We start from the raw sequence: 22,132 nt of genomic DNA on the forward strand, positions 1-22,132 counted from the left end.
TTAAGTGTTGTAATCTGAACATTAGCATTAAATCCAGTAAGCACTCCACAGATATCTTTGGTAGCATCGACATTTGCAACATCAAGCCCTCCAGCCCTGGAGCAATTGTCTTCCTGTGCGTTGGTGAGGTTCAGTGCACAGGAAGTGCAGGCGGGAGCACATCTCTGAGGACAGCTAGAGAAGGAGAGCAGAGACTGACAAACAGTGTCGGGGCAACCAAAGGCTGCATGATGCTTTACCTTGAGATCCATCGGCTCTGCTCTCTGCTCTGTTTCGAGCCCAAGTGACGTGAATACCAGACACAGCTCAGACAGCATACTTCTGAAAGTTCACTCTGAGTAGGAGAGAAAGATGGGAGTTCTGGATTGAGTGAGAGAATTTAATGGAGAGAATATCAAGGGGGGAATGTAGAAAGAGAATTATAAAGGGAATGTGTTTGAAAGAGACAGTGGTGGACAGGAAGAAAGAAGAAGAAATAGAAAAAAAGATGTATCTTTGGAGAAGGAGAGACAATAAAGGCAGCAGTGACTGTGGGAAACTATGGGAAAGAAATGAGTAACGGACAACTGGACAGAGACAAAAAACAGTGTGTCTGTGTGCATGTGTAGTATATGTATATATATAATACATGTGTGTGTATTTTCCTGTTCATTCTGTGTGTGTGTGTGTGTGTGTGTGTGTTTGTGTGTGTGTGTGTGTGTGTGTGTGTGTGTGTGTGTGTTCGATGAAGGCTCTACCGTACCGGTTGTGTTGCTGCAGGATAATGTGTGTCAGGCTCCATCAATATGACATGTCTTTGATGTGGAAATACAAGGAGCGAAAACCCAGCCAGCCTCAGTCCAGTCCCCAGCGGGACACAGCTACCACTGTGCATGTGCATACATGTGTATTTGAATGTGTGGGAGAGAGTCTAAAATAGAGAGAGAGAGAGAGAGGAGAAAAAGAAACTGAGCCACAACAAGCACCAAAAGTAACCACTGCCGCAATGTTTTTTAACTACCATTCTGCAAGGGAGGCAACAGTTATGGACTGAGCATTTCCTCAGCTAAAGGCACTGTGGACAAATTGATTCCACTCCACAGTGTATATCAACATGTGTTTTACTGTTAAATTGACATCGTAATATTTGGCTTGCTTTTTAGCAAGAACCTGTTGCTGATCCTTCGATGTTCAGTTCAGCATTATAAATATTGATTTTTTTCATGATTTTGTAATTATCATTTAATCCTTTGGAGTCAGTTTTCCATTCTGACCAATTAGGCATTGTTGCGAGGGGGCATTTTAAATGAGTCTCAGTCTAGCGCTCAAAACTGACTGCCGTAGTATTTTTGGGTGAAGCACTGAGGTTGAGTTTCACTAATAAATGACTCTGAACCATATGGCGTTGTCCGTGGTAGATTGGTCCCTAGAAAGGGATTTCTTCTTTACAGGGATCATTTTAAGACTTTAACAAACAAATACAACTCCAGTACACCGTCAGGAGTTTTGATGTTAAAAAGATGTCTTTCTTTGGCAAAGTTTTACTTTTACATCTATCTGTCGGGCCCCTGAGTTTTCATACACAAGTGGAGTGAGGGGGAGGTGGACAAAGGAAGAGATAAAGGCAGGCTGACAGAAGCAAGGGGGATAAATCAGGTCCAGGCAGACAAGGAGATAGAGACAGGGAAGAGGGAAGACGGAAAGATGAGTCCGTCCATCGTCCACCCGTGTGTGGGTATGCTGCTAACCTGCACTGTGCCATTGCTGCTGTGTTTTGGTAAACACAAGATTGCAGGGAGATAATGTAACCAGCCTCCCCTGTCAGTGCCTTTATTCCCTCTCAGCTACACAAAGGCCTTTTCACACATACAGTACACGCTTACATGTGAATATAATGTACAGTAAGGGCACAAATACATCACACAAATACAGGAATATGTGAATGTTTTATTTATATACACATCTGGGTTAATATCTTGCCTAGGGACACAAAACAATCCCTGGACCTCAACATGGATGTCTACCAAGATGACAGAACAAACAAAACGGTACATGAATGGCAGGGTAAAAAAAACATGATAATGGAAGATTGCTCACAAAGAACAATGTCTTGATAACTGTTTAGCCATGACAGTCACAGGACACATGCTGTACCACCAGCCTGTGTATGTTGCCAAGGCGACTGCATATGAGTACAAATTGCTTAGAACTGTACCCATGAAGCTTAGAACAAGAAGCTGCTTCCTTAGTAAGTAAGCACGACATGTAGAAGCAAAGTATCTGACTCATGCTTCTCTTTATCGCTCGACCATAACCGTGTCAATTCATTTATTATCAGTTAAATTCCAGAATACATCAAAATCAATTCACAGATCACACATATTTAATTTGACGAAGAAACGTGTTCAATCAGACTCATTCGTATTATACCTTTAACCTAATTGATCAGGTGTTTTGTCACGTCTGGCCATGCAGAGCCCTTTGTTCAACAGCCACTTTACTGACCAGTTCATGCACTGTATTTACTGAAACAGTGAATTATTGACACAGAACTCAAATGTTTGAAACAGAGATATTGACACATAAAACCTATTGTTAAACTCTTAAAGGAAAATTATGGTTTAGTGCAATGTGGGTGTTATTTTCTTGCTCTGGCCATCGGTTCTCTCTGTTATGATTACATCGTACTCACCAAAGTAATTTGTAAAATCTTTAAACAGCGACTAGATATGTTGTAAACAAAGTCATAGGTTAGTCAAATTTCTTTTCAAGATAAAACTTATTTAACGTAGTTGTGCACTCTCACAGTTTCCCTATTATAAACGACATTTCCGGTGTGCTCCCTTTAGTTTTACCTGAAATAAAGCAGTAGCTAATGCATTAAAACATTAAAACCTAATTTTTAATGTTTTAAAGGTCCAGTATGTAATATTTAGGACTATCTATTATCAGAAATGGAAAATACAATTCATAGGTATGTTTTCATTTGTGTGCAATCATCTAAATATAGGCTACAGAAGCCCAGAAAGGACAAACCAAACACTGGCTGTACTTTAGATATGGCCTTATTTAGCGATATTTTCTCCTATTCACAGCCCGTTGTCATTCCCATTGTCAAACACAGACACAAGCGATGTTCAAGTAGTTGCAGTCTGCAGCTTCACCACTAGATGCCACTACATCTTACAGACCAGTCCTTTAACTGATCTGAATATTCATCCCTGTTGCTCCATTGGGCCTATTTTTAGAAATGTTGCCACATCCCGAGATCTCAGCAATTACGTTTAAGCACTATATTATCATAACTAATAGAACTGATGGCCAGAGCTAAAGAAATAAAACCAAATTTGTAATAATTTAATTTCACATCATAGTGATGAGCTTTGAGCTATTGCAGACGTTATAGCTATAATAACTACAGCCTCTTAAGAATGAAGATGAAAATGATTGGGGACACAGCAGGTGTTGGACACCATTGCTGATACATTGAAACTACCAATGGTTTGGAGTTTATACTGTGGGTATTTTTTTATTTTTTATTTTTTTTATTAATTAGTCTGTGTTTGCAAGTATGTACACGTGTATACAAGCTATATCATTTCTGTGTTGTGTGAAGTCGTGTTGTCCTCTTCTCACCCAGGGTGTGTGAGTCTTGGAGTTTCCAAGCACAGTCTCCATGAGGTCAGTGGCTGCTGTGATAATGCTTAACTGATGCCGGCTGTCAATAGCCATTCACCAGGAGAAAAGTGCTTCGCCTGTTCAGTAAATTACACAGTGCGACGTGAGCTGTGAGGTTCAAAACAACCTGACCCCACTGTTGTTGGGAGAAACAATAGAACAATGACTGCAATCAGCTTTTCCAGCAACCATCTGTGTCATGCTGCTGACTACAAAACACCTTTCCATTACTCCAGGGCTGCAGCTATTAGCTCACCATGCCATTGACTCCAAAGTGAGTTGGAGAGGTTATTGTAATGGCACATTAGATTGTCTCTGACCCTTCTTTATCCAGTGTTTTGTTTTGCTGACCTTGACATAGGTGGGCTTTTTGAATGCCATAAAGCTTCTGAAGTGATCATTTCTCACAATGGCTTGTTTTTTCCACAGATGAACATATTTTTGAGGTGTCATTATATTGCTGATTACAGTAGATTTTAAATGTGTTTTGTCTGTGTCTGTGTGTGAGACATGTATTTCTCATTTTCCCTTGACTCTGTACTTCTCACGGCTTCTGCAAGCATTCCCGGGAACAGTATGAAAAACTGTCCACGATGCACAAGAACATGCAAAAGCTCTACGAGAGCATAGGGAGCTATTTTGCCTTTGACCCCCATTCCGTCAGTGTGGAGGATTTCTTTGGAGAGCTGGCCAACTTTCGCATCCTCTTCATGGTGAGTATATAGTTTATACTTTATGTATATGAAAAGTGTCATATTTACTGCTCCTTCACAGTAGACACATACAGACTAACAGAAGCCACCACCCACACACGCACATTCTTTTCCACACTCTCTCTCTCTCTCTCTCTCTCTCTCTCTCTCTCTCTCTCTCTCACACACACACATTGGGGGTGTCATTAAAGTGTAACAAATGAGAACAGAATTTTTGTGTGAAACGTGCGCATTTTCCTCAAACTTTCAATGAGTCCTGAGTTATATAAAATATATATATTGAAAAATAATAGTGTCAGTAATAATCAAATTTTCCCTATGCTTCAGTCCAATTTAACCCCAGTGACCTCACTATGACATTGTCAGGGTTATCTTCTCAGACCACTTTCCTCATCATAAAAAAAGATTTTGTTTTGGGAGAATGCACCGTGTTTTCTGGCCACATATTTTTCTCGTTCTATTCCCTTGGTTGGCCTTGATATGCTTTTCCAATTCCTTTTAAGTTCTTGCACTGTAAGAATGTAACCACGCTCACCTGCTGTACAATTTCCCTGCTCGTGTCATTTTTTAGTAGGTCATAATGCCACTGTGTCTGCCTCTTTTTTCCGCACTATCACTAACTGAACCTCTTTTTTGTCACTAAAGTTTTTACTTTTTTCAATGCCATCTTAGTCTGGAAGGTTTTGAATATAGGTATCTTCTTGGTATCATTTGCTTTAATTTTCCCAATTTCCAATTTATAATCAGTATTAGTATATAAACATGTAATAAATGGTTTATAATAGACTATAATTAGGTTGTAAGCAGGTATAAGCACTCATCAATGTGTTTCCCTGTGGACAACCATATGTAGAGGCTTTATAAAATATGTCCCCATAGGAGAAGTTAGTATTGCTGATTGATACTGTCCATTAATAAACACTGTCTTTATATCTGCTTACAACAATCTTATTATTATAGTCTTTTACAAAACATTATAATTGTTCAGATTTGTTTCTCCAGTCAGATCTGCACTGCTATTTGCAAGTGATCAGATCGGAATTGTTTGTCCAGACATTACCAACCATCTGCATGAGTTGCTATGGTAACGACATAGGCATCAGTAACTACATACGCTGGTGATGCGGCTTATCCAACTCAGAAACATGAGAAATGGAGATTTATCATCTCGCCTTCCAAACAATTGCGCATTCAGGTCGTGGAGCAGAACTGGCCACTCTGATGCACTTCTGTCAAACTGAATTTGACATTGTCGTTGTGTGTCACATTGCGAGTAACACAAAAGACACTTCGAAATCCGGTTTGAGCGGCCAGAGCATCTGGACTGAGACTCCTCTATAGAAATAGTTTTTAACACCCCTTCCAAATGTGGTTTGAATCCGATTTACAAAATTTGCCATCCAGACTTTCTAAAATCAAACTGGATATGCTAAAAAACGGATTTGGGCATAGAGTCTAAAAAAGGTCTAAATGTACTAATTATATATGCTACATAGAGGCACTTAGCGCTGATACTTTCTATTGCAAAAAAATGTGTTTCAGGGGAGCATTCTTGATAACTTTATTTAAGATAACTTAGGTCCATCAGTCATCTGGCATATGTTTTAAATCTGAATATACTGTATATCATATGCAAATATATTCACAACATTTATCAAGTTAGGCCCTGTTTTTTTAAAGCACATTGCATGAATACAGAAGAATAGAAATGTATTTATTATAATTTAGGTAGTATGAATAGAAGCTCACAATGTACTGTACTGTAAATCCAAATAAGAAGCAAAAATGCTGGAGGACCCTGTGGCTCTCCTGGTGGAGCTGGTGCGCCATGTGCCGGCGCTGTGTCCTTGCTGCGGTGGCCATGGTTACGTGTCCGACCTGTGGCCCTTTGCTGCATGTCATCCCCTCTCTCTCTCTCTCTCTCTCTCTCTCTCTCTCTCTCTCTCTCTCTCTCTCCCCTTTCCTGTCAATCTTCAGCTGTCCTATCCAATAGCTGAAAGTCCCAAAAATATATAGAAAAATAAAATAAAAAAATAAGTATTACTGTGTATACTAAGTGTCAGATGCTTAAACCTGCAGAACAAAATTATTTTTTTAGAGCAGATACTTGTGAACTTTTTATTATTTTTCTAAGTACTGACTTGGGAGCTGTTAGAAAAAGACAAAGTTATAAAACAGATTAGAATATATTATTCAAATGTAGAAATGCTGAGAATAGGCGAATGTATAATGTCTGTGTCTTACTGATAAAAGAGTCTTGGGCAAGCTTCTTAACCTGTTAAACATAGTTTCATTAGCTTGCAACTTCTTGTGTGTATGTGTGTGCGCATGTGATGTCAGTACAGGGCATTGCAGATATTGCTGGATTTTGGTGAGGGTAATGAGTCTAGAGAGGAGAAAAGATGTTCAAGTCCTAAAGTAGATGAAATTGCGTTTCACTTTCCACCTGAGATTTTAAAATTATTAACAAAAAAGAAAATTAGTGGAACATATTTTCTATATGGCTGAAAATATGTAATAGTCCCTTCTGCTAGAATTACGGGACATGTTCATGCCACAAAATAAAGAATTATGTTTAGAATTCATTCCATATGTTGACACTAAACACTATAATGCAATTTACTGTGTCGGTTATATAACACATTTACATGTTTGTCTCAATTCTTACCATTAAAGTAGAAAGAGCATACACAAGTGAGAAAGCTATTGAGGAAAATGTGGAATTTTTTTTGATTAAGTAAAACTAAATATTCCTTCTGGTTCTTGCTCGTCTTATAGGAAATGTGTCTGAGAGCAGATGGGTTGTTAAAGAGGTAATATTAATGGCAAAGTAAACACCACAGGTTGTTTTTTTCTTGAGTAGATAAGTCTGTTAAACATTCACTCAAGTGCTTTTCCACCTTTTACAGTCTATCCATCCCTCATTGCACCACCTCCAAAAATTCCCAGTGTCAGGATGATGACATGTTGTCCAGAAGGCATGCTCACAGTCATCACAATCTATTAATGTGAATGGCAAGGTCCCCTTGTCTGAATCCGTCTCCCCTCTTTACTCTGATCCCCATCTGAAACCAACTTTTCATTCCCACTGATCAAAGTGCACCAGCACACAACATAACGCTCCCTCAAGGATTCCAGAGTTGCATATCTCTAAAAGAGGCATCCACCCAAGAAAATAAATTATTCTCTCAAGCAAATAGCTGCATATGAATATTTTATTACTGATTTAAACTTTCCTGCTATGGATAAGGGGAGGGAAGTGAGTGGGATAAAGTGTTGTGGTGTGGTTGGAAAAAAAAGGGGGAGGGTGGTTATAAGTTAATGTATTCATATAAAAACAATCCTTTAATCACCATATTCTTCAGATATTATTTATAGTTTTTGGCTCTTCAGTTTGCTGACAGAAAGGCTAATCCCATCTGCTTGCAGAGCACAAGGAATCAATGGTTGTTTCTACTTGAGTGTTGTTTTATTTTCTTACCCTGTGAAAACAACTGAGCTAGCTCCTCTGCAGCATCCTCCTCAGCTTTTCTTGTCACTGAAGGAATTTTGGGGAGATGTCTGCTCGTTATTTATCTTTGACAGAGTCGACCTACATTAACCATAACTGATTTGTTCCAAATAGCAAATCTAATGAACACTATGACGGCTTGGCAGCTAATAATTTAAAAGAAGAGCCCTGAATTTAACTTCTTGATATTCCTGGTGTGCCTCAGAATTTTATTTCAATATTGAGACATTGAGTTGTTTGACTCAGACAAAACATCTTCGCTAACTTCCTTCTGTTGCATTGCCCTGTGTAATGCATTCACAGCACAAAGCATCGGCAGTATTAAAGAATTTCATTGCAATACAGTCACCCTAAATTGCTTTTACTAAAAAGCTAGGGCTTAATGCACCCGACCGACATGAGGCATTTGAGTAAACGCATTGACAGACAGTCCTCACAGAACTGAATGTAACTGATAAGAGAATCCATTAACTCTATTTTCCTTCTGTTTCATTCTCTTTCTCTCCCTCACTCCCGTCCTATTCTCTTTTTTTCCTGTGGCCAATGAAATATTATTTGATTTCAGCACATGGAGTCAGTATTCGAAGAGTCCAACAATTTGTTAATTTAATGCTGTTGCCATATTCTGAAATAGAGTATGAGTGAAATGCAATCGCAGGGGCTGTATGTGTAATCCTGACCAGGAGCATGGGGGATGAGGATTTTTCCATTAATGAGTTATCAAAGTGCAGCAGATGGGCTGGGATGAGCTAACAGTCTTCCTTGTTAATTGAGTGACTTTCTAATAAGACCAAAAGACCCAGACCGGGTTCGCAAAGTAGCAAGATAGAGCATCTATGAGATTAGAACGATGATTTGCGTGTGTTTCTGTGTGTGCGCGTACGTGTGTGTGTGTGGGGGGGTGTATCCATCCACTTTTGAGCCCATTTGATATTTTAAAGCTTGCTAATTCCTTCACAATATGATAATAATTATCACAATCATGCTGATAATGCTGAAGATGATGCTCTGACAAGCGCTGCTCTCCCCACCTTCCTGCTGAATCACTGTCATGTTCTCTCAGTATGTTTACTTACACAAGTGCAAAACAGTCATAAAAGTCATTGCACCAGTTTTTTGGAGGTCACCTATCAATACGGGAATACATCTATGCCACAGAGCAGAAGTCTCACAATCTGTAACCTATAACTTCTTGAAGCCATTTCCCCCCACATCCTGGCACACAGTGTAACAGATGGCTAATAAACACATTTGCTGCTTAAAGCCCAGGCGCTGTAGTGTTTGTAAAATTCAAATGAGATATAGCAGTGACACTCTCTGTGTGAGATCACTGGTGCAACTGAGCAGTTGGAAATACTCATTGCCCCCTCATTGGACTGGCAAACTTGTATGCATGGGAGGGGAGCCATGCTGCGGGAGATGTATTGTGTTGTGCAGGGTCAAGGAAGAACAGCAAACGCATTCCATGAATTATTGAAAGAGCAGACCTGGAAAGGGAAAATGCTGCCTGGCCCTTGTTGGTAGATTGGACCTGTGGGTCTCACAGCATTCAGTTTTCCAGCCAGGTATAGATAGAGAGGGGCACTTATAATCTCTATCTTAGACACACAGGAGACCATGAATGTGACATACACTCACTTCGTCTCACGGCCTCTATGTGCCTGAAAGTGAAAATGTGCAGCGTCGGTGGTGTTGTTGACAAGCCCACCTGGCATTAAGGTGCAATTATTCAAAACCGCACATTTTGTTTTGCCTTCTTGAGACTCAAAACTCTGAATTTACATACCCCCCTGAGCAATATGTATACAGTGTCTCCACCACATTTTCCTACTTTACACCAGAAGGGATCAGGGCACAGAGCCAGTCATAAACATGGCCTCTGGACAGCAAGGTTTCAGTGTGTTATTTTAGAGTTTTTAGGTAGCACCGAGGATGGGAGATAATCAAAGGGGAGAAATCTTTTGACCCATTGGGTTATTTCTCTCCCTTTTCTAAAAAAATATGTATGTATACCGTTCTTGTTTTAATCTTTATTATTATTACAATTTTTATTATGTATGTATTAGTAAAAAAATAAAATAAAATGTTTCTTCCTCCCAACATTTGTTATACTTAAAGCATTATTAAGAAACATTAATAATACAACTACCTGTTATCAACAGATTGAGGCAAGTTCCATTTGTTGAAGAAGGCCTTGAGATATTCAGAAAAGCAAGTATTCAAGCAAGTTGTATTCAATGATGCTCAAAGAATTAATTAAAAAAAAAAAGATAATACATAATCTTTATCATTTTTAATGTAATATTTGAATTTTCTTGTGGTGCTGGACCTAAGGGTCCTTGTCAGTTGGACTGAAAGTATATTATACATTTATACACTGTTTACCTCAATTAAGTGTGAAGGCCATGGTTACCTGATAATCATATTGTAAATATTATACTTTGATGTCGAGTAGATGAGAGTTCTCAAGAGACAAAACGAGACGCATGGTTTTTTTCAAAAAATATTTTCCCACATTGTTGGAATTCACACAGAACATCTGAGCAGTGTGGAGAGGAACCAGATCTTTTGTCTTATGTTCCGATCAGATTTAAATCTGGTTCACTGCAGTGAAGATAATCTTTGAAAACACATCCCATGAGGATTGTTTATCTCTTGTATGTCCTCCTACAATATACAGTGTTGGCAAGAAAATGTGACCTGATACAATCGGTTGTTGCCAACAGCAAAACAGGGGCAGTAAAAGAGAATGGTATGGGAAAAATAAGAGATCAGTGAAAACATATTTGTTGCTATGGTAATTAGTGGTGCTGTGTGATTAGAGCAACATAATTACATTGCATAATCATGTTTACAGTCAGAATTAGTTGTTTGTTTAAAATAAGTTTTGCCGGCAGGATTTTATTTGTAATCTGCATAATTTATCTTCCAACTTATGCTGTAGATGTTGAGCAATGCAGCAATATTACTTCCAAAATGAATTGAGTCCTGTCAGTGGAGGAGGACAGAAATCAATTTGATTTGTGCTGCCAGAGCTGCCCATCACTTAAACGAAATGCACAATGTTAACTGTTTCAATACTGAATATACAGCACGGCTCTCATCCACTCCTATTCAAAACAGCAGCAAAGTGCACGTAGTCAATAGCCCTTATAGAGTGTAGCTGTAGCATTTACACAACCTTGATGTGCTGATAAAATGTAAGTTGATTTTTGAGTGTTCAGTTCATCGACTTGTAGCAGCTGACAAAGCAAAACATCTCTTCCCACATTTTCATAATGCACATAATACAAAAACGCACTCTCTCTCCCTTATTATGTTGCTTTCCCTCTCAATCATGATTTTTTCTATCATCCCAACTTGGCTCCTCCATCACCCCATCTCTGCCTCTCTCTCCCCCCCCTCTGTCCCTCTCATTGCCCTTGTCATCCAACAAGGAGACAGTGACAATAAGGGCTCGTGTCCTTGGATGTGGAGCAAAGCTCTACTATTGACTGGCATGATGAGCTGCTCTTTCCTTGTTCCTTTCCCACAATCCCTGTAATCCCTCTGTCTTAGCTGCCAACACGACACACACATCAGGACCACAGGGGCATTATATGGGGGGGCCTAACTGTCGCCACTTATTATATCAGTGCACAGACAAGGGCCATGCCTTAACTTGCTACCACACACACATATGCATACATAAAGGGGGAACGCCACAGATGAGCAGAAGCACAAAGATGCCCATGGACTCCAGCATAGGGCTCATATGCATGTATACACGCAGTGTGACCTCTCACACACATACGCTAACACCTATGATGGGTCCTGTCAAGGGCTGCGCCACAGGCCTGGGAGGGGGGAACATTTTGTTGTCTCCAAAGGTCACACGGTTGCATCTTACTCTCTGTTGGCACAAGAACAAACTGACACATTTGTAAAGGCTGAATCCGTACTGTTGATTATCTCTCTTTCTCTGACTCCTTCCTGACATTTCAGCCGGTCACGAAGGAGGAGGAGGAGGATGATATCTCTTTCTCTCTCCTCAGAGACTGGCGCACTCCTGCTACGCTTTTCTTTTATCGTGCAATGGCTCCCCCATACTGTCAAAGGAAATATACTAGCATGGTCCATATGTGTGATGATCATCTAGCCTTTTTACATATATATAAAGAGCCATATTGATGTATTATTGACAACAAATCAGCTGTCTGTGTTATTGAAAATATGTAAAGCAGTACAGAATATTTGCAGACAAATATGCTTACATTAAAAAGCCCATACACAAGGTATGATGTATTGTTTATTCCAGCAGCTTATCTCGAACTATCAAACCCTTCTCTGGGTAAGAATTTGCTGATGGCATGCTGCTGCTTCTGAAACACTATACAGTAGTGAAGACACTAAAAGAGTGGTGGTGGCAGGAGCCAGATTCTGATTTTATCTGTGTGTGCGTTTGTGTGTGTGCCTCATCAGGAAGCAGTGAAGGAGAACCACAAGAAGAGGGAGATGGAGGAGAAGATCAAGAGAGCCAAGCTGGCGAAGGAGAAAGCAGAGCGCGAGAAGCAGGAGCGCCAGCAGAAGAAGAAGCAGCTGATTGACATGAACAAAGGTATGCCACTTCTTCCCTGCGCCACCACAGAGACGGAGACGGGGGGGCAGGTGGGGAGTTAGGAGGAGGAGGAGGAGGAGGAGGAGAACAGGAGGGTGGAAAAGGGGGTTGTGCTTCACATAGATTTGAACTCTGAAGCAAGAGGATAATGTGTAGGAGTGTGGGGAGTCATCTTTTTCAGCTATGAAGAAATCTTATACTAAACTCTCATAGCCCATGCACTGCTACCAAACAACAGGCAGATTATGCTACTTTTAGCTTGTTTTGTCCCCCCCCCCATGGTACATAGAGAGAAACAATCTCTCCCACACAATATTTAACACATTTAAAGTAATAGTTATCAATGTTATTAATTGGTAGCACTACCAGATATTGGAGTAAAGTAATAAAGTAATAAATAAACATAAAGACCCTCAGAGTATTGGCACATTTAAACATAGGAAGCTGAGGTAGACTTAAAAAAGAGGCTGAAAGTTGCTTTGTAGGTTCCACTTCCAACGTGATCATGCTGTTGTTATGTGTTTATCACCGGCCGTGTGCAAGCAATACGACAGAAAATGATTATTTCTCCAGTCTGAGATTGTTTGCAGGCAGTGTGCTATATTTATTGTTGTGAATCATTGGAATTATTCTATTGTCCTCCAGCGATGCCAGTAAACCGTGTATTGATTAGTGTAAGTTGCAGTTGTTCAGACGTGAAAAATTAGAGCGACAGAGTTAGATGCCTGTGTCTAGTTATGCCAATGACATTGTGAAGGAATTTCAAGCCTGAAGGGCCTTTGCAAGCAGTCAGTGTGGTCTTTTGTCCATTTTTTTTGACAAACAGACTGAGATTTCCACAATTCACCAGCTTCTAAATGTCAGCGCCAGCCAAGGACCTCTCTGTAGCTCAGCCACATTGGGAAATGTGACAAGACAGTCTTCAGTATGCCACAAACTCTCCAAGATAATTGATGCATGCTACAGTTTTTTTTTTCCCCTCCCTTTTTTTTCCCTGAGCAGTGACCTCTTTGAAAGCTTCACTTTTAATAATCCAACATGGCTGAGCTGAAGGAGGCTGTCTACCCTTCTCTCTCATTCTGGCTAACCAGATGGAGAAGGGTAGAGAAGTAGGTATGATATTAAATATTTCTGCCAGAGCAGATTTTGATCTCGCTTTCTGAATGCCATAATATGACTCGCATGAATAAAACATAAGGATGACATGGGCGACGTCGCCTGCAGCCTTGGAGATAGTGGGGATTGTCCTCCACACCAACACCTAGCTCGTTGGACGCTCGCGATCACAATGACCTTGGCGGTTATGGAACACACACTTTTAAATTCAAGATGTGCTGAAGAATGGCTGCTTTTCCCCCCGTCAAGCTTCTTACCTGGATTAACGACACATTTTCATTAAAACCTTGAATAGTACACTGTTTGTGTACTAACTCTCTCTATGTAGAACGTGATCAGAGAAAGGACAATCAAATACAGATCACTTTAAACGTATCCTGTGAATGGAAATTAATTTGAGCCAGAAGCAGGTTGGAGGTTACAGCAGTTTGGTGTTCCGCTCTTGTGTTCTCTCTCAGTTTCTCTTTAAACTGTTTGGTAGGAACACACATAGCAGGATATTGAGTGTTTTCTGTTGCACGTCTTTCTTTTCTCTGCCTCTACGCCTCTCCAGTTGACAGCCTTGGCTTGAGAGTCTTGGCTCTTCTCTCCCATTCTTTTCTAAAATTCTATGTATGCTTCAGATATTTTGAGGAGTTAGTTATTTGAGGAGACTTTTCAAATTAATATTTCATGCCGAGCATCAGCCGTGTTGTCTGTGAAGGTTGATGAAAATAAGGTAATGTACTGCACAAAGAGGCTTTTTTTAATTTATCTTCCCATAAATTAATCATGTCCAAACATTTTCCACATTTATTTAGCATTTTAAAGGGTAGAGGCTAATTGAAGCGCTGCAATAGATCTCCAGTTTGATAAACCTTTTCTTGTCCTAATTTTTTTAATCATAACCGTAGTCATAGATAGATAGATAGATGGATAGATGGAATTGTTGACCTAAATAAAGTACATTTTTACAAATCCATTAGCATGAACAGATGGAGTAAACATATGGCCATTGTATTATGAGAATTATTTACAGGTCAATATTATATCTGTTTTATGGATTTACTGATTTACTAATTTTGTTGCTTCAAAGACTGTTTGATGTATCATACTATTGTGTTTAATGCAATTTCAAGAGGCTATTTTCGAGGAGGGATAGATTTTATGTCATTTCACAAATTGCGACCTAATCCTCTCCGCTTGCAAATGATTAACAATGAAATGCATATTTAATGAGGGTTTAATTCATTTAGCTTTTGCCAGGATGGCACCAGGCTGGGTGGGGGAGGGGAAACAGACAAATGCTTTTAGGAAACTGATAAAAAAAAGAATAAAAACGTTTTTTTTCTCCCATTTCCCAGTTGATAAAACTTGAGATTATACCCTCTAGAAGCACACTGACATGTACATTTTCTCAACAAGCATGATTGATAGATGAGACAAGTGCAGAGCTAAATGTGTTTTCCTTGTGAAGTATTAGAAATCCTAATGTAGGAAATGCTTATGAAATCATTACCCGGTCACCCCATTTGTTTTAATTTGCTCTAAGTGGATTTCCATATTCTCTTGAACTGACCAGATGTTCAACATTTACTAAATCGCTTTACTTCCCTGGAAATAATGTTGAACACTGCAGAATAAACCCAAACTAATGCTTCTGTCTGAAACGGAGGAAGATGGTTCATCACAGCAGGGTATTTTTATTGCGGCATATGAAACAATGTCACAAGCAGCATGCCGAGTGTGTCAAGAGCAGAAGCATGGTAGAGCATCTGGACTTTGTTTCTGTAAGGCATTTGTGAAGAGTAGCAGGCCCCTCTGGCCGCCTACTCGGCTGGCATCACCGGGGTCAGTGCCCCCGTCTGGGGCAAGTGTCTGCACCCACATGTCAACTGCGTACCCCAGTCAAAACCACTAAGCTTTGAACAGAGCTGGAAAGCACACATGCTGCTTTGAGCACTATGCAGCTTGGCATAAGGCACATAGGAATAAACAAACAACCAGGAAAAAAAAGTTATTTTTTCTTGTGTTTTGATTTAGTCCAGGCATTTCTCCCAGGTATCACAGAGAAATAGTGAAGCACTTTGTGTTTAACATGTTTTCCGTCAACTTTTCTCAGACCTACTTTATACAGTGTGGTTCTCAGTATGTGAAGAGTTGTAGTAGCTTGTGTAACAGTCCCCTTCACCATATGAATCTCTGAAAAACATTTTTATTGCCAGCCTGAGGAATATCAAGTTTAGAAGCATATTGGTTGTAGCCTGTGAGTTTTACAGCACCTTTTTATGGGTGTACCAACTGTCTGCTATCATACTCGACTGCACATATTAAATGTAATCCAACTGGACTCATGTAGTATTAGATAAAATATAGTTCTTAACTAATCTTATGTCTCAAAATGAAGTTATTTGATTGGAACACATTTTGTAAAATCAATTATTAAAATTGTCAGAGACAGTGATATTAAAGCTAGGATAGCTAATGTATTTCAGAAGCATTTTCTTTCATTAAAATTGTTGAAATTCACTTTACATCCTGACAGCAATCAATAAACCAAATCCTCTGGGAAAAAGAGAAACAAAAATCCAGTATCCATAGCAGTCACAGGCCTGTAATAAGCCCAGCCGATCAGACTCCGGTTATTGCACACGACCGGAGTCTTCCACAAGCCGGCCAGGCAGATATTGCTAAAGCTATCGAGCTAGTTGCACAAAAATGGCAGAGAAAGACAAGCCAAAATGTATAGTTCCACCTTTACATACAACAGTTAAGAAAAGGCTACAAACAAAAAGATTGAATAAAGCAACAGGTTAAACCAAAGTCAACATCGGTGTGGCTTTTCAACGAGGGCAAGAACTGAGGAAAGGTTATTGTCTAGTTTGTTTTGAAAAGCTAGCCATCTATTGTTAATTTCTCCAGTGTTACCTACCCTAACTTTAAAACCCTAAAAGCACAAGCAAGGCTCCACAGATGCTGTTTTTATGATGAAATTTTACCTGCAAAGTGATTATTTTTTACTGTATGAATTAGAGCCCACTCAGCCGCTTCAATCCATTCTTGCAACAGCTTGGAGACACCAGCAGAATGCAGGCCCATACACTGGGTCGCTCTGTGGGAATATTATAGTGGAAAAATAGGTTTTGTCAAGGTGGTTGTGTTAATGTAACTATTGAACGCACATTATTATGATCTTAAAATGTAGTTATCTTTAATCACACAACAGCTGGAAGTAGTGTATAGCTCATACTCAATGTTTTAAAATGACTAAGCCCATTATTAGAGAACATAATCCTTTTTGTGTTAAACTTCTCAAAGGGACACAGCCACAGGTATTAAAAGTCCAATGTGTAACATTTAGAAGGATCTTTGGGAATATAATATTGATAGGTATGTTTTAATTAGTGTATAATCACCTGAAAATAAGTATTGCGTTTTCGTTAGACCTCAGAATGAGCTGTTATATCTATAGATTCAGCAAGTCTTCTTATACAGAGGCTGGCACCATGTTTCTACAGTAGCCCAGGACGGACAAACCAAACAGTGACTTTAGATAGGATTTTCTACATTGTTAGGAAATTTCGCAGACACCATAGTTTCTCTTATGCATTTGAAAGGCTGAGCTGTACTCAGAAAGTTGTAATCACCGCTAGATGCCACTAAATCCTACGCACTGTTCAATAATTTAAGAATTTAAGTATCCATCATATCTATTTCATTTCAATAGTTCAATAGATGTCACATCTTGTTTCCCCTTTTTTTTCTTGAAATGCATTGTTTTGTACTGGAGATAGTTGTCTATGCATTTTTCCCTTTCAGCAAGACCTGCTAGAATGAGGTCTCCATGTCTCTCTGATTCTCTGCAGAGAACAGTTGGCATGTTGACAATGATGGGCCTGCAGCTTCTATTTCTGCATCCTCCTTGTCAACCTTTCACTCTTTTAAGATGAACTAGTGTATGTTTACATAATAAAAGTGGGCTCCTCTCAAAAAAGCATTTGATTTACTAAATACAAGAAAAATAAGTTAGTGTATGTAGTTCTTTGACTGCATATGAGACTACAGTGGTAGTATGTTCCAATTTTATGTACATGTCAGAGTTATTTATATGCCTTAACTTCACTCTAATACGCTGATACAGAGTGATTACACATGGAGCATTTCTTAGATAATACACATTTAAGATCCACATCCAATCAAATTAAGATTCAGCTATTAGAGGCCAATGGAGTTAATTGAGATCACTTGAATTGATTGATAATATAAAACTAATTCCCTCATCAGAGTGTGCTTTATCCTTTTCCTGTGTTTTCTACTGTTTGTAAATTTTTCCTGAAAGAAAAAGTTGAGATGTTGTTTTGTTTTTCTTTTTTTGTTTACCAAAGCACATTTTCCAAATTCAAGTGTCTATTAGTCTATTAGTGTGGCATGCTAAACTAAATTGACATATTTCTGTGCCTGCTGGCTGACTGGTTGTGGCTGGTAGAGGCCTGTCAGGTTTGACAGTGGCAGAGATGTGGATTGATGGCTTTGTGTGACACTGACAGCTGCCGGTAGGCCAGTGCATACCTGCGTCGCAGCCATGCCAGCTAGGTGATCATAGACAAGCACTGACAGGCGGCGGCGGGGTGGACAGGTTAGCTCTCTAAGTTTGCATAGTGTCTCCACAGCACAGCCGACATGGCAAACAATATTACCAGGGGAGATAGCTTGTAGAGACGTGAAGGTCAGAAACCCAAGTAGATAAAAGAAATGTTTCTGAGAGAAATGCTCACTATTCCTCAGCTGAGCTTGGGAAATGAAGGCAGCATTAGGGAGCTATAGAATATAAGGGACAAGGACAGACCTTTCCAGAATCTGATGATGATATATGGCACAATGCTCCTAAATTTGCTACCTGTTTTTTCCCTAAAGTGTCATTTCTTTGTCATGCCACTGATGGCTGCCATGTCTAGTTATATATTTATAGTTCTGATGAGTTATAAAAATGGAGGCTTATTCATTACATCTGCATATGGATGTCACAGCAGTGGGATGCCAAACTCTGAGCAAATTACTGTTTTTTTTTTCTTTTTTCTTCGTCCTTGCCTTTGAGCTGTGTCGATCCAGACCGTAGGAAGTGCAAGGCATGCTCCGAAAGTATGGATTGGTGAATTCCATCATTACCTTGAAAGACGGGAACAAGGGCACCAGGATTATCTGCTGTCATACACCCATTCTAATAAATAACAGCATATTAGATTGTGCTATATCTCCGGCTGAAATCGGAATCTGCCTCGAGGCGATGATGGCACACAGAATATGGCTGACTTCATCTCAGCTAAGGTCTATAAGAGCATGCAGCATGAATAGAAAAAAGAGAATTATTCATAAACAAGTGACATGTAAGGTTTACATGCATCTGATTGACTACAAAATGACTTTATGTAAGTGGAGGTGAAACAATACATTACTTATCCAATTCTCATTATAACATTTCCATAAATAAATGCCAGCATGAGGAAAACGAGCCTGGCTTCACAGGAGGCCTCTTAATATACTATGATAAATACCATAGTTCATTAGCAATTAAAGCCAACACCGGGGGAATAGTCTGTCCCACATTTTTGTCTGTCTGCCTTATGCATTAAATTGTCAAACTGAATATGTATTGTTATTTTATTTATTTATTTATTTATTTAAATTTTGTGGTACCCTCTTTTGTATCAAGAGAAAAGACAAAGAACACTAATTATATAGCACTTTAAAGCTTTTAATCACTTTTATCTTTTATCTTCAACTTAATTTAGTTAAGATCCCAATCAAGGAAGTGAGACATGCATCGAATATCTCTGTCTTTCCCTTTCTCTTCACTCTTATTCCCTCTGTGCCCTGTCTCTCTCTTTCTGTGCATCACACACATCCACGCACACACACACACACGAATGCATGCACGCACGCACGCACACACACACACACACACGAATGCATGCACGCACGCACACACACACACACACGAATGCATGCACACACGCACGCACACACACACACACACACACATACACTATACTCACCCCGCCATGTTCTTTTTCTCTCTCCCTTTGCTTTTGTAAATGTTCTTCTTCTCCTTGGTGAAATCAGCTCAGGCACAGTTGAATCTCATTAATTTGTGGGTGGTTCAAGTGTCTGATCATTTCTCCTCCCAGATCTGGACCTCACCAGTCACTTTACAATCAATCAAACCTAATTACCCTCACTACAAAGACCATCAAATCCCATTGTCAAATCCATTTACCCTCCCCAGACAGCACCGCATTTCACTGATGCAAACAGCCCATGTGTGGTTTGGTTCAGATGTTATCTTGATCTGGATTCCAAAACTCTGCATCCGCTATCCAAATGTGCCACTCGTGTAAAATGGGTAATCTACACTGCCCTGGATGGATGAAACCCAAAATTATTAGAACATCTCAATATAGTTGCACATGCCAAAGCCTCTTTGACATCCTTTTCATTTTAATAACCTAATTCATTTAAGTGACCCTGGTATTAATAGTCTTATAAGGATACAAAAGCAAACTTGATCAGAGCCTGTGATGTTGGCATGGCACTAATAGATCAGGGCCGTTCTTGTCCATACGCCAGAAGAGCGCGGTAAAAGATGTTGTTAGCTTGTTAATGTGTTGGAGGTTTGAGGTTCACCCAAACTGCAATAAAAAATGGCTGTCACCTAACCGGCTCACTGTGGCCGCACCCTCTTTGACAGCACCTCATCTGCAATATTTTTGTGTTTTGCTACACAAAAAAAGCACTGAAAATGTCCTTGAAGTAGACCAGTAACACGCAGTCCATCACAATCCTCGATGACTAAGACTGCACTTCCTGTTGCTGCTTCATAATGGCGAAACAAATGAAAAACATTTTAATGTGATTTACCATAAGAAAATATTCAGATTCCATTAAAGAAAAGTAAATTATGGTGGCTGTGAGACTCACAAAAAAACACAACAAAAAGCCCCTATCTAAAGCCAGTGTTTTATTTGTCCATTCTGGGCTACGGTAGTTGCATGGTTCAACATGGTGGACTGCAAGTAAGGCTATGCGGCATAGATAGATTTTCAGGTGATAATACAATAATGAATACATACCTGTGAATATTACATTCCATATCTGCCAATAGAGACTAAATGTTACACCTAAAGCCCTAAGTAGGATTTAAACATTTTTGGCTTTAGTGGCTCCTGGTGGTAGTAATAAAAAGACTGTGGTAGATAGCAATGCCAATTGAAGCACCATTGACGCCCTTCTAACAATCCAACCTGTGAAAACCAGAATGAAAATAAAACCATCAACAAAGACTACACCAACTTTTAACCGGGATTATTTTTTCTTTTCTTATTTTTACAAACAAAAATGTATTGTAGGCCAACAGAATCATTTGAAAGATGCTATAAACACTGCAAAAAGTGTGCTTTTGGGGCTTTTTACAGTAGCAGATCTCACAACTGCTCTGATATCATGGTAAAGAGCAGATCAGAAAACACTGACACAGGTAACCAGTAGATGAGGTAGAATGGGGAAAAAAGAGAGAAATGCATCACTGAAACTCTAAACCAGAGCACCTCTTACATTACACATGTGCTACAATACGACTAAAAGTTGAACATAGTGAGCCCTGAAACAATGGTGCTTTCTATCTAATCGCCTGCAGGACCACACATTTTGATCAGTTTACAGTGACAGCTCAATAAAGAGCAGACACCATCAGCTGTGAGGCCACAGTGAAAATGCACATGGTTCAGGGTCTACCATATTGCAGCTAAATTTAACAGTACCTAGCCTATGCTTCAGGAGCAACAGTGGTCTACTCTGCTTTGAGGACAGGCTCCTGTGGCCCTGCTGGCACCATGACATGTTGACCCCATGTGGCTCAGAGAAAGTGTGTCAACTTAACATCTGTCAGTGTCGGGTTTGAGCCCTCCCTTGTGTGTTGGTGGTGTTACTGGGCAAAGTAGCCAAGGGCAGTGGATAGATGGTGATAGCAATATGGTAACTGGGGGGGTAAATTATAGCCGAGGAAGCCGAGTGTGGTGACTGCTACGATATAAGCAACCCCCCCACCCCAACCCAACACCACCCACCCACCTTCCCAGCTCCCAACTTCCCCTCCCCACTGTTTCTCACTTGGGGCCTGGCAGCATCCATCCAGATGGAGGGTTTATTTTTGTTTTTGTTTGTTTACTTATTCATGCATCCAGCTATTCGGGGCATCGCAGGGGCTTTCGTTCCACCACAGAATGCAAATCGCCACGGCGGCTAATCCACTTTCATCTCTCCCTTGTCGACATCCAACTTCTCTCCACGTTTCCCCCAGTCTCTTGCAGTCAGGACATCTCTCTTTCTTTCAGGGTACGGGATCAGGCCTGCAGTGAGCAGGCCAGCCTAGCTCCAGCACTTGTCTCTACTTCATGCATGTCAAACATAATACACCTCTCACCTCCCACCCACCTTTCCCATCTTCAAGACATTCTATCCTCTCTCCACATTTTTCCTTCCTTCCCCCCCTCCTGACCCTGGCGC

At 39.9% G+C, this 22,132-nt stretch overlaps 1 protein-coding gene across 1 annotated transcript in view; it reads left to right on the plus strand.

Moving 5' to 3' along the window:
- diaph2 (diaphanous-related formin 2) overlaps positions 1–22,132 on the plus strand; it is a 370,395-nt gene that overhangs the window by 298,828 nt on the left and 49,435 nt on the right. The window contains 2 exon segments of the mRNA XM_051419022.1: positions 4,206–4,370; positions 12,343–12,478. Of these exon segments, the coding sequence (XP_051274982.1) occupies positions 4,206–4,370; positions 12,343–12,478 (301 nt within the window).

This window comes from Dicentrarchus labrax, unplaced genomic scaffold (assembly GCF_905237075.1).
Source record: "Dicentrarchus labrax unplaced genomic scaffold, dlabrax2021, whole genome shotgun sequence".
NCBI lineage: Eukaryota > Metazoa > Chordata > Actinopteri > Moronidae > Dicentrarchus > Dicentrarchus labrax.